We start from the raw sequence: 13,786 nt of genomic DNA on the forward strand, positions 1-13,786 counted from the left end.
GGCAGGAATGATATGTGAAGAGGTTGGAAGCAGGGTTAGGTTATCCTAAGTTTAGCAGCATCAATCTCTGGGGATGCTTTTCTCCTGCATGGACAGGGAAGCTGGTCAGAACTGTCAGAGTAGGCTGGAAAGCACTTGAGACCAGTGCAGATGTTCACCCTCCAGATTTACCACAACCAAAAACTTACATACAGAGCTGATCAAAGTATATTCATGTGACAGAATGTCCCGATCAACGTCCAAGCCTCAATTAAATTGAAAATATGTGACGAGAAAATTGCTGTTCAGAGACAGTCTCCATTTTAGCTGGTCAGTTTGTAGATGTGCAAAACTGTTAGAGACATACCTTAAAACACTTGTAGCAATAATTGCTGCCACAATTTTATTAAAACAAACCATTACCATTAGCTTAACACAAATGTCCACCTCATTTTTCAGATTTTCAGTTGTTAAAAAAGTTTGTAAACCATAAATCATTTTCCTTCCACTTCAAAAAGAAACCCTAATTTTCACTAATGCAAGGCACTGTGTAGTCTACTTTTGCATGTCTTAATGTAATTAAGCTGTACCAAGAAGCCTCTTAGGAAAGAAACATTAAATGTAAGGATTTCAACAAAATTACCATTCTTTCATCAAGGTCACAAATGGAAATACATATCCACCTCCAAGGAAAGTCACTTTCTGTTCAATTGGTGGATAATAATTTCTGGTTGGATCTATGTGACAATAACACTATGGCCCTTGAAAAGGGCATAATGTTAATGTCAAGGAGGAAGCATGCAGGATGGAGCAATAGGCCAAACAATCAGCATACAACGCAGGAGCATCAATCTGCCTTTTGAGGCTACCCAAGCAGATGTTGCTCCCCATGCTGTACAGAGACACAGAGATAAGGGCGAAGTAATTTCCTGAGGCAGCATTGGACCTTTCTATATCTTTGTTTATTAGACACACCAGTTCAAACAGCGGTGGTAAGGAGATAGGCGAAAGCAGTCTTGACGTTAAAAGCACCAACAGTTGTTTCATCCTTTCTTTGACTGGTAGAAGGAAAATGGACTTAAGTTTTAATGCTTTCTTTCTGTATTGTGTGCTATTTTCCATTTTGCAGTATTTGTTTAAATCAAAGTGTTTTTATCTCAGAGCTGAAAGCAAAACATTACATTACAGGTTGTATAAAACAGTGTTGCAGTAGTTTTGGATGAGAACATAAGGTAGAATTCTGGTCAATTTTGGATGAGAACAACACCTCCCTGACTGACTGGTTGCTAGGATATGCCTGATGAACAAGGAGGCAACCAGCCCCTTTGAGTCAGTCAGCATCGCAACTGTCAGCTGGGAGTCTGAATCACATTGTCTTTATGATGTGTTATTGCATCTGTGGAAGTAGGGAAAAGGATATTACAAAAGATAGGTAACAAAAAGATGGCAGCAGATTGGGAATAACTCATCTCTCTTTGACGACAGCAGCAAGGAAGGGCTGAAATCCAGTTCACTCTTCAAGCTGCCGACTGGATGCTCCTCTTTTGCATTTCAAATAAGTTGGGTCCCCTATAGTCTAGATATTAATGTTGCTGATAAGGTTTCCTCTGCAACCACTGTGGTAGATAATGATGTAACATACTGTTTTTTTGTTTTAGTTATTTTCAAGAGTAATTATTAAATCCTACCCTAAACCACAATGCTACTTATTTGTTGCACTATTGTGCTTTGCAAAAGTACTTATAACCCCTTGAGCTTTTTCACATTTTGCTACATTACAACCTTAAACCTCAGTGTTATTTATTGTTTTTTTTATGTGAGAGACCAACATAAAATAGCATATAATGGTGAAGTGGAAGAAAACGGATGCATGTTTTTCAAAAGGTTTACATCCAAAATCCTGAAAAGTGACACATGCACACACCTGTCTAAGTGATTACTTTATAGAACCTCCTATTACTGCAATGACAGTCAATGACAGTCCTTTTGGGTACAGTACCAGCTTTGCACATCCAGAGAAAAATATGTTTTCCCATTCTTCTATTCAAAAAAGCTCATGAAGAGGAAGAGGGTCCTCAAACATCACCTTTTCAAGTCTTGCCATGTATACTTAATTGGATTTAGCACAGGACTTAAACATTCACTGGTGGTTGTCCTGATCGAAGGTGAACCTTCTACATAGTCCTTTTACATCCTTCCACAGATTGTCTTCCAGGATTATCTCTGTATTCAGCTTGATCCATCTTTTTATTAACCTTACCCAGATTTTCCGCTTCCTGTGGGAGAAAATACATTATCTCAGCATGATGCTGTCACCACCATATTTCACAGTTGTTTTTTTTTTTTTTTTAACTACTACTCAGCCACCTTTTCCCTGATCTGTTTAGTGTGTTCCTTGATCTTTATGTTGCTGTTTGTCCACTAATGTTCTCTAACAAACTGTTAATGCCTCTATAAGACAGTTGCATTTAAATTCAGAATAAATTACAGAAAGGAATACTTTACTTGGTGACATCTGATGGCAGTTAGTTGCATTGGGATTTATTAAGGGGTATCAGAGTAAATGTTGCTCAACAAAGATTAACCACACACTTTTTTGATTATTTTTAGTAAAAAAATGTTGAAAGCCGTATATCCTTCCACCATGTTCTGAATGGCTTTGTGTTGGTCTATCACACAAAATCCTAGTAAATTGTGTAAATTAGATCTTGGATCTCAGTGAGACAACCTGTATAAATAAAGATAAAAAAAAAAAAAAAAAAAGTGAAGTTTTGGGTTGTAATGTGACATGAATACCCTTGCATGGAAGTGAATCAAGAACCTATGTTGTACAATAAATCATTTTGTCTTTCTTTAAAGTATGCAGACTCTTTCAACTTCAATCCACACAAATGGCTTTTAGTCAACTTTGACTGCTCTGCAATGTGGTAAGTTGTCCAACAAACTCAGTTTGCTTTGCTATTCTATTATAGGTCCTATGTTTTTAATACAGTATGACAGATTAAGTATTAATAGATTAAATATGTTGGTGTTAGAAAGATCTTTCAAAGAAGGAAACCTTAACTATGCTATTTTTGGAGGGTCAGTGCTTATATTGGTTGTCAGAATATTTCCCATTTTACCTTTGCTGTGACTCATGGGCTCATAAAGCAACAATGAGAAGCGATATCAATCTACGCCTTTATCATTTGCACTGTAAAAATAGAACTGCGCCTTCCACCTGGCCCTTCTGTCAGCATCAACTAAATACTGTAATGCTTGCTCTCTAAAGGATATAAATGGCTTCAGAAGAGATTTTTTGGGAACCTTTTCCCTTAGTCTGCCAACAAAATAAATTAAAGTTTTTTCAGTGTGGACATGAGTAGAAAAACTGTTTTACACATAATAATCTGTTACGTTTTCAGAGAAATCTATAAATAATTAGGAGAAGTCAAACTGATTAAAGTTTGAGCCTAAAAGACATTTTGAAAACAAGCCTATCCCAAAAATCCAATCAAAAAAGAAAGAAAGGAGAAACTCAATTTTTTCTAAGATTCCTTAACTACAGTCTTTAAGAAAATATTCTAAACTATAAAGCTTGTGTTTGATTAATTGTTTTGAATATACAAAAGAACTGATGAGATGGCAGGGTTTTGTAAACTTATGAATTAAAAATAGTAAAAAAGTTTTTCCTCTCACTGATTATTGTGGCCTTTAGCAAATAGAAAGATTATTAGTAATCTTAGATGATTTAAAACAGGAAAACGTTTATGAGTTTTTTTTGTGTTATGACCCTTGATTGTTTGCTCCAGAGGGACTTGCATTGAGCTGGGTACCCATGGTTTATACTTAAATCGATGTACAGATTTAATATTATCTGTATATAAACAGTCCAGAATTGATGAATTTCACAAAATGAAGATCAAAAATGTATGTGGTGGATTTACTGAAGTGCAAATGTTCTCTGATTATCAACAGGGTGAAGAAGAGAACAGACATCATTGGAGCTTTTAAAATGGAACCCCTCTACCTGAAGCATGAAAACCAGGAATCAGGTAGTGTCAGATTAATTTTTCATCAGATTAAGACAAGTTAATGTATTTTTGTTTAAACTCTAAGCAAAGTTCCTCAAGGATCTAATAGTAATATTAATTTGCTCTGCATTTTAAAGACTGCTGAAACATCATGCTACAATATCTAAATGCAATGCCATGTAGTGCAGTTTTGCCCCAGAAAATCATTTAGCATTTTATCACGTAACAAACGTAAAGTTCTATGTATTTTTGTGGACACATTAGTGCTAAAAACACACAGTAAAGGGGGAAATGATACATAGTTCTCAGTTATTTTTAGAAATAAAATTCTTAAAAGTTTGGTGTGCCTTTATATTAAGCACCCTTTTCTCTGATACCTTAAAATAAATTCTGGTGAACAAATTCAGGAAGTCACCTAGTTAATATATAGACCCAACTCATGTGCTTTAATCTAAACACAGGTGTTCTGTGAAGGCTTCCATGGTTTCATAGAGAACATTATTGAACAAAGTGCATCATAATTACCGAAGAACACATCAGACAGGTCAGGGACAAAGTTGTAGAGAGGTTTAAACCACTCTATCTTCGCATGTTTAAACTTAAACAATATCTCAAGCTCTGGATGTCTCACAGAGTTTGGTATAACATTCAAAATGACATTTTAAGACATGACAATCCACCTAGGAGACCATTATTTAGTCAAAGCAGTCAAGTGGCCATTAATAACTTTGGGGGAGCTGTGGTTTATCTAGAGGTATCAGAGTAAAGAGGGCTAAATATAAATCAACACCAAATATTTCAGATGTTTAGGTGCAAAAAGTTTGGAAAACCATGGGTATCTCCCTCTCACTTATTTGTCACAACAAATCCCCCAAAATACATTAAAGTTTGTGGTTTTAGCATGACAATATTTGAAAAAGTTAATGGGGTGTGAATATATTGAGGATATCGCTATGTTTTATCATGCACATACATATTCTTCCCTCTGCTGAATAGCTACAGTAACGAGGCGAAGGGTTCGTGTGCCTTTATGATCCTGAGGGCTACCTGGCGTGTTAGCTTCTGTTAGGGTTTCCCATGGCAAACTGGCCCCGGCGGAGGGGTCAGATTTAGAGAAATTAATTGATTCTGATTATATGGCTGACCACAAAAAAAGGCAAAAACTTCCCAGATTAGAGAGAGTGCAACCTCCTGGAGCTAGGTCTGTGGTGTGGAGTGTTGGGGCTCACCGGTGAGTGCCTGGTGATGGTCAAGCTTTGGCTCCTGAGGGTCATCTGAGCTCAAGAAGATATAGAATGCGCCTCACTGTGGGCCCATCACCTGCAGAGAGGAACATCGGGAAAGACAGGGGCCTTAGTGTGCTAATTCCTGGCAGCATTATCTGGCTTTAGGGATGTGGAATGTCATCTCACTGAAGCTTAGGAGAGAGACTTTTGGTTCGCCTCAGGGAAGTTCTGGAGAATGGTTCGGTGACTTCAAAAAACGAAAAATGGATCATCCCAAGCTCTGTATGCTCCAGGGAACAGCGGAACCAGACTAAGGACATAATTGAGTGGAGGAAGGCGCACTTGAGGATCTCCTCGATCTGGTCACCATGTTATCCGGAAGAGGCACAGCCTGAAGACTAAGGACAATGTGATTCATCACTGTGGCAGAGGTCACTGCGGTAGCTAAAAAGCTCCCCGGCAGCAGGGTGCCAGATGTTTATGTGGTTCACCCTGAGTTTTGAAGGCTGTAAACATCGTGGGCCTGTCATGGTTACACGCCTCTTCAATGTTGCATGGAGAACAGGATAACACCACTGGAGTAGCAGACAGGGGTGGTGGTCCCAATTTTTAAGAAAGGTGACCGGAGAGTGTGCTCCAATTATCAAGGGATCACACTTCTTGGTCTCCATGGGAAAGCTTACTCTGGTGTGCTGGGGAGGAGGGACTGAGTGATAGTTAAACCTCAGATCCAGGAGGAGCAATGTGGCTTTCGTCTTAGCAGTGGAACAGTGAACCAGATCTTTACTACTTTGGAATTGCTAAGGGGGTCATGGGAGTATGGTGGGGGTGGCCTTTAAGGTCTATACAATCATTGAATGCCCAAAACAAGAGTGGTGTCCTCATTCTCATCACAAAGTCAAGCCTGGTCCCAGTGCGTGTTAGAGTCTGCCAGGGCTCCAACTTGTCACCGATCCTGTCTGTGGTGTTGATTGACATTACAGGGGTTGGACAATAAAACTGAAACACCTGGTTTTAGACCACAATAATTTATTAGTATGTTGCGGCATGTTTTTTCCCCCTTTAAATACACAGTGGCCTATTTTCAAGAGTGACCACGTAATTCTCAGTTAAATTAATATATTTAACTGCACTATTTAAACTGCACCTAGGTTTGATGATATAATTCAGTGTCTTTGTGCATATATGTGTTTGTGTAAGGGTCTGCATTGTCTCAGTCTGCAGATGGGCTTAGATTTGCACTATAATTTGAGAGGCGGGGACACTTACCACCCACCACACTGAGGCACCTTACAAAAGCTGGACTCTTCAATCTAATTAGTGGTTATTAGTACAAGCTAACCCAGGGCCTCCATTCTGCAGAGATCAGCTACCAGTAGACAGTGCAGAGTGACAGTGCTGTGATCAGTAAGGTAGTGGAGGTGGACATATGAGCAAGGAACAACACCTGGACACTGAAACCTTACCAGAGAAACAATTCTGAAGCGGAAATCTTTATTGGAGTTTTACTAAATGAATGCACGTCAACAGATAATATGGTACATGGTAAAGGGGGCAATATTTACCGGGGCACTGAGAACAGCACCCAAAGGTGTTAGGATGTTATTTTGACTACCTTATGTTTGGATATAAAATCAATATTACTTCAACATTGTATCATCATATTATCATATTTCCTTTTCTTTCAACAGGGCTGGTCACAGATTACAGAGTAAGAGAAATTATTATTATCAATGACCTGAATGTATGCAGTGATGCAAATATTTTAGGACTGACCACTTTTCTGTCTTCAACCTCTAGCATTGGCAGATTCCACTGGGAAGAAGATTTCGCTCTCTAAAGATGTGGTTTGTGTTTCGTATGTACGGGGTGAAAGGCCTGCAGGCTCATATACGAAAGGTAGGCAACAAACTCAGTCTATCTTTGGCTTCGCATGACTTGAGTCTCTCACTTGTGCCTTGCTATGTATTTTATTGGCATACTATATGACAACAACCCAAAGTGACATGCAGTTTTGCAGTGGGAAGAAAACGATTCATAGTTTCCACATTTTTTGCCAACAAAATCAATTGACCAGCTTCCCTGTCCTTGCCAAAGAACAGAAATCCCAATTGCATGATTCTGCCACCACCAGTTTTCACCAGCAGGATTGTGTGTTCAGAGGAATTTGTGGGGGAGTTTTTTTGTGCCACTCTATGTTTTGCATGTAGACCAAAAAGTAAAATTTAGTCTCATCTGATAAAACCACCATATTTTAAATATTTGCTTTGTCCCCTGTCTTGCCTATTAGGAATCCACAACCAGAGCTTCTTATGGCTTTCTTCTTTCTATATGTTATTCTTCCATAAAGCTGTGGGTCTCTGCAGCTTGAACAGACAGAGTTTGCTTGTTTCCTTTCTTTATCTGGAATTCCTCTCTTTTACTCATCTCTAAAATTGTGTTTTATGGTAAATGCCACCACCATCCTTGCTTTACCCATCTAACCATTTCAAATCCTCTTTATCAATAAAGTTCCTTCTCTGACCCCTTAGTTGGCTTTATTTTCATCAGCATACTTGCAATCCATCCCGCCAGACAAATTGAACACATGTGACTGATATCTCCTTTTCTGTAACAACATATACTCATATCCCTGGCCTCTTTGCTGCCCATATTTCCCTTTAAATGCTACATGTCCCAATGCCTGGCTCTCTGCATCCCTCCTCCTCCCTCTGGTCTGCTCTGCCAATCAAATGAGCCTGTTTTATGTTTATTCTCCATTTTAGATAAAGTGGCAGCCTCTGAGAACAGCTGCAATGAAACACTGCGGGTACATAAATGCACAATACTGTGCAACACTTTATTTTGAGTACCCTCTCCTTTTTGTACATTCATTTTAATTATCCTACTCAGTTGCACATTTATTTTTATCTGAGTATGCTATTTTAATAGCTGTACAGTATTTTAATTATGGTGTAAATTTCCCCTTACTGTACAGTCTCTTTTTCCTATTTTTTGTTTTGTGATTTAACTCTTTTTTGAATCTGCATGCTAGCATTTGCCTTTTGCTTTGCTGCTGATACACCTGAATTTCCCCACAATAAAGGATATATCTATTATATTCTAAAAACAACTGACACAGTCCTGAGGAGCCTGTTACCAGGATGTAAGCAATAATTCCCTTTTTACTGATGGATGATGCTGAGGTTCCTATTGTCATGTAGGATGTGTTATAATGTTCAAAAAGCACACGTGTTACTCTCCTGTGAACACAAATACACATTGCGAAATAAATACAAAATTTGTAATAAACATACATTAAGTAAGAAGACAGGAAATGAGGTTAAACTTTCTGGAAATAAAACACTAAATGATAAATCAGTGCTGGTCATGCCCAAGTTCAGTGTCTGTTTTCACACGACAGGAAGTGGCGTAAAGGTGCAGCAGCGTCCAGTCCTGATTATCATGACTAGACGGATGCTCACTTTCATCCAGCGTCTCAGGGGGCTCTCTGATCTTGATTGGATAAATTATGCAGCAGCATGGTTGATCACAAGGAGCTGTCTGAAAATTATATTTGGTCAAAACAGAATCTGACAAAAGCTATTTTATGGTTGATGTTTGCCTCCCAGAACTCGCCTCCAGTTAAGATGCAAACTATCGCATAACAAGCGTGTTTTATCAGATGGAACTGCCTACAGATGATTACATGTAGTCCTTAAGCGGCTACACTCTGCCAAATGAGTTGTTTTAAAGACCGTTCTTGTTTTAACACAACACTGCCATCTAATGAAAAAATCACTCAAATTACACCTTTTGAGTTCAGTTCTCATGTTTTCAAGACACACTAATGCTAACTTAATTAAAGAGACATAATATCCAAGAAATGCTCTGTTGCATCTTATATGACAAAAATATGCTGTGTGATATGTTTTAACTTATTTTTCAAATGTTTAATTTACTATGCTGTTTTTCAACAGCAATAATTCGATGTGGAACAACACCAACAAAAATGAACAAACAAAAACTTATTCAAAAGTTTATATTTTATTTCAGAAATGTTGCTCTTTCAGTTTTATCAGCTGGCTTTCTGACTGGATGTTATGTTTAACTAGATAACGAATATTTGACCTTTTTATGATCTTTATATAAAAACAAACTAGATGCGATTATCTTATCAAATGTATACATTTTCTTAAATTTTGCTGTCTTTTTTGACTCAGTCTGATTTTTTTGTAGAGTTATATTTTATGCTATAAACCATTTTTATAACTTTTCATATTAGATTTCTGAAATTTTGAGGAAAATAGTCAGATGGAGTTGCACATTCGTTTACTTGTGTTGTACATCTCCGAGAACATTTTTACAATGAGCTTTAATGGATTTGACCGTCTTCTGTTTACAGCAAGTGGCCCTGGCCAAAGAGTTTGAGAGTCTGGTAAAAGCAGACAAGAGGTTTGAGATCTGTGCTGACGTTGTTCTGGGACTGGTCTGCTTCAGGCTGAAGGTAACAACATACAACACTGTAGATCTGCTCTTAATCAAATCAATTCAACAATATGTGTCTTCTTTTCTATACACACTTTGTAGGGTTCTTTTAGTATAATCAATCCCTTTTCTATCCGGTTAAGGTCAGGGTTTTTTAGAGGTCAAAGTGAGCCTTCCAAAAGGTTTTTGTCTATTTTATCGTTCTTGTGGAACACCCGGTTATGTCCAAGTTTCAAACATCTGACCCAAACCGTCAGTGTCATAAAATAAAGTTGGTTAGGAAGTTCAGAACTAACCCAGAATCCGCTACTAGCTGGCCAGTCAAACTGGAAACTGCTGGAAGACCAGTGTCACCAACCATGATGAAGCCAGTTTTACAATGTCATGGACTGAAGTGTGCAGACCAAGAAAGAAGCGCCTTCTCCAGAATGGACACTTTTATTTTGTATGTTTGGAACTGTAAAGCATGGTGGTGGTTGCATCATGCTGTGGAGCTGTATTTATGCCAGTGGCTCTGGTGCATTATACAATGTGAATAAAGTCATAAAAAAAGAGGACTGCCTTCACTTCAAATCAACATCTTGATAGTTGAAACCTAGACAAAGCTGGGTGTTCCAAAACAACAATGATACCAAAGAGACATCAAAACTGGTTTTGGAGGTGTAGCACGTGGCGTAGGAGTGGAGTGCGCAAACCATATGCTGTGCTGTTCTGGCTTCGAGTCAGAGACACCTATGCTGCATGTCTTCAACCCTCTCTCCAGGAATCTAAACACAATGCTCTCCCTTCTCTCAGGGCTCCAATGAGCTGAACCAGAACTTACTAAAAAGGATCACAAAGAGCAGAGAGCTTCACCTAGTGCCCTGCCAGCTCTCTGGCCGCTTCGTTCTTCGCTTCGCCATCTGTGCACGCACCACTGAGTCACGCCACATCCAGCAAGCGTGGTGCCACATCACACAGCTATCCTTTGAGCTTCTGCAGGAGCAGCCACATTGACCATAAGTCTAGGAAGCCCCATTCCACTCTGATGCTGAAGTGAAAACCAAAATTTAGACAAGAGATTTGAGAAATTTGCAGATATAAAATGTCCCTTTACTATTATGTGGAGTTTTCTTAGCTGTCAGTAAAGTTACTGTCTGCAGCCAGCAGCTAAGTTGGTAATTATTTTGCATATGTTTGATGGTCCCAAAGATACATATGAAAGCATATCTTATTGCACGTTGTGCAAAACATTCTAAACAAAGAAAAAAAGGGAGAAGAGTCTTAGATATTACATTTTGTATCTGCAATTTCTTCAGTGATTGTCCAAGCTTCTATCTGTCACTGTTTGACGATATTGTAACTGTCCTCAGCATTGTGCACTTACTTCCCTGCTGGCTTTTTTGTGCCCATTCTGTGTCTTCTGGTTGATTTAGGGCTGATTGAACTGTAGCTTAATTTTGTAGTGAATGCATTGCATGTTGGGTAAATAAATCGTCCAGTGAGCATATGTTTGCAATTTCTGTAGGTGCTCATCTAGAACTCAGCAACTCAGTGTACTTTACTGAATATGTTAGTATAGAGATATAGTGTCAGATTTCCAGTATTTCTAATTTGGATAAATCATTCCATAAGTGCAATCAAGATCGAATTCATAAAAATACTGTTGTTTTACTTATAGTGGCACAGATGAGGTAATTATTTTTAAAAATTTTTTACTGTAATTTTTTTCTTAAAATGTGTCTTATGCACAGTGGCTATTTAGCACTTTGTACCATATGATAGTTATTATATTCTTTTAAATAAGAAAAGAAAGAATAAATCCTAACCTATAAATACAAAACACTTATTATAGTTTTCTTTTATTTTATTAAAAATTATAATGATGGATTATTTTTGTACTCATTCAGAAATAAGAGAGCGAGTGAGCTTAATTATAAGAACACAATTTTACTCCCTGACTGCATGCCTATGATGTGAATTTGGTGCTTAAAGGGATAGGCCTGCTTGAAGCACTGTGAAGTTATTATCAGCAACAGATTTCTTACTTGGAGTAGAGAAAAGACATTGCAGTGAGATTGTAGAAAAGTTATGACATTCTTAGAGTGGTGGAAGATCAATGGGTAGTTATTAAACCAATGTTTTAGTTGATTTTTGTCAAATGTTCATTTGCATGGGATACAGTGCTATATTAACAGATATTAAATGTCTGCACTTCCACAAGAGACAGTCATTAAGTTTGTTGCTTTTCTCTCAGCCAAGCAACTTCCATGTTACAATGTGAAGGTTATGCTGGCGGAGGCAGCCAGTTGTTCAGTCCTCCTGTTTAGTTAATCATAAATACACTTGAGCGTTTTTGATGCCGTTGATACCAGACTGACTTGTCACAGCTGAAGGTTTGAATTTATACAGCGGATCGCGTCAACCATTGTAACTTTAGCATAGTAACGCCAAAGTTGTTTCGTTGAGAAATCGGCCACAAACGTAACAGTGCTGTCTCTGAAAATGTTGACTGTTAATATCTGCTAATATAGCACATAGTAATGATAACTAATATAACAAACATTTTCAGTTTGAGTTGTAAAATGAGCTCAAATCAGACAAAATTAGTGTCAGTCTTACTGGCTTGACCTTTTTAATCCATGTCATTTTTTTTCTAGCCCTACGACCTAAAATTTATCTAGAGGCACAAAACCATCTAGATCTTTAGTAAAAAGGAAATTGCTTTAGAAATATTTACAAATAAAATTTTACTTTATGGGGAAATTACAGAAACAGAATCTTTTTTTTTATACAAAAATAGATCGAACAAACAAATGTGTCAAACTTTTACAAGACACTTTCTTGAGTACAAAGGGAAAATTTGAGTCCTTCCAAGATTTATGGAAAACAGGTGACACTTAAATGTTAAGTACATAATCTGCAACACATAATTTCCAAAGGGTGGGAGAGAAGAATCAACATATTCTTGGTACCCCTTGTGTAGTTCTGTTGTGATTGTTTTCTGGAGAGACTGGATTAAAACAGGTAAAAGAACTCTAAGAAATTCCTTATATTAATTCACTTCAATTCAGTTTATTTATATAGCACCAATTCACAACACATGTCGTCTCAAGGCAATTTATAAAGTCAATTCAATCAAATCATACAGATTGTAAGTCAAGTACATACATTTCAATTGATTCTAGTTGTCAATGCAATCAAATTCAGTTTATTATTCAAATTCAATTTTTCCATCATTTCCAATTTTAACAGTTTTTCCAAAATGATCAAAAGCCATTGTGAAAGAACCAAAGGCCCTTAACCCGCAAGCTGCTGTCCACTGGAGATGCTGTTAGCCATCCGCTGCTCGGAGGATCTCTTAATGTTTCTAGAACCTCACTGTGAGGTAAATAAATCCATACTCTCCATTTAAATTACCAGCCATGTCTATCATTAACTTCAATGGTACTTGCTCGTAGGAGCCTTTATATTTTCTACAGTCTCTCACTGTAGAACGTACGGTATGTTGAAATTTCAGGCTCAAGAACTTCCCTGAACTATTACAATGAACAAATGTGATTAAAGCATTACTGTCTTTTATCTGTCTGTGTAGAGAAAAATAAAGTTGTGGCATGTCATCAGCACCTCTTTGTGGGCTGCCGTCTCTGACGCAGGTGTGTTTTCTTTTACATGACTGTAGCCTGCATGAACTGTTAAACATTTATTTGAGTAAAGTCTGCTGCAGTCTGCCGGATGTGATTTATTTCTTCTAGACCTGTTTTGCTTCCACAAACAGAAATGTAATAGAGCCACTGTAGCAACTGTATTATGCTAAATTGTTTCTGAATGGCTCAGACAGGGCCAGAAGGTATTGCTTTAGGTATTACCAATAAGTATGTTTGTTTTATAATCATCATGGGATGTAGTCAAAGGTTTTCTAAAATATTATTTTACAAATGTAACCTCATACAGTCCTTATGTTCTTCAGCCGGAGTCTGCTTGATCAAAGATGACAGGCAGGGACACACATTCTCTCCAGCTAACATGCTCCACCAATCCGCCGCCTCTGAAGATTCTAATCCCAGCAAACGAAGGCTAGCCATCTATAAATACAGACAGGGATTCACTGTTAGATTTTAG

The 13,786-nt window shown here is 37.8% G+C and overlaps 1 protein-coding gene across 1 annotated transcript in view; it reads left to right on the forward strand.

The window, feature by feature from the left end:
* The window catches only part of ddc (dopa decarboxylase), a 37,591-nt gene extending 24,301 nt beyond the window's left edge, over positions 1-13,290 (forward strand). Inside the window, exons 9-14 of the mRNA XM_047357307.1 lie at positions 2,839-2,906; positions 3,937-4,013; positions 6,910-6,929; positions 7,019-7,117; positions 9,603-9,704; positions 10,481-13,290. Coding sequence (XP_047213263.1) covers positions 2,839-2,906; positions 3,937-4,013; positions 6,910-6,929; positions 7,019-7,117; positions 9,603-9,704; positions 10,481-10,681 — 567 coding nt within the window. The 3' untranslated portion in view covers positions 10,682-13,290. The remainder of the gene's footprint in view (positions 1-2,838; positions 2,907-3,936; positions 4,014-6,909; positions 6,930-7,018; positions 7,118-9,602; positions 9,705-10,480) is intronic.
* The last annotated feature ends 496 nt before the right edge of the window (positions 13,291-13,786 follow it).

The sequence above is a fragment of the Girardinichthys multiradiatus genome, chromosome 3 (assembly GCF_021462225.1).
Source record: "Girardinichthys multiradiatus isolate DD_20200921_A chromosome 3, DD_fGirMul_XY1, whole genome shotgun sequence".
NCBI lineage: Eukaryota > Metazoa > Chordata > Actinopteri > Cyprinodontiformes > Goodeidae > Girardinichthys > Girardinichthys multiradiatus.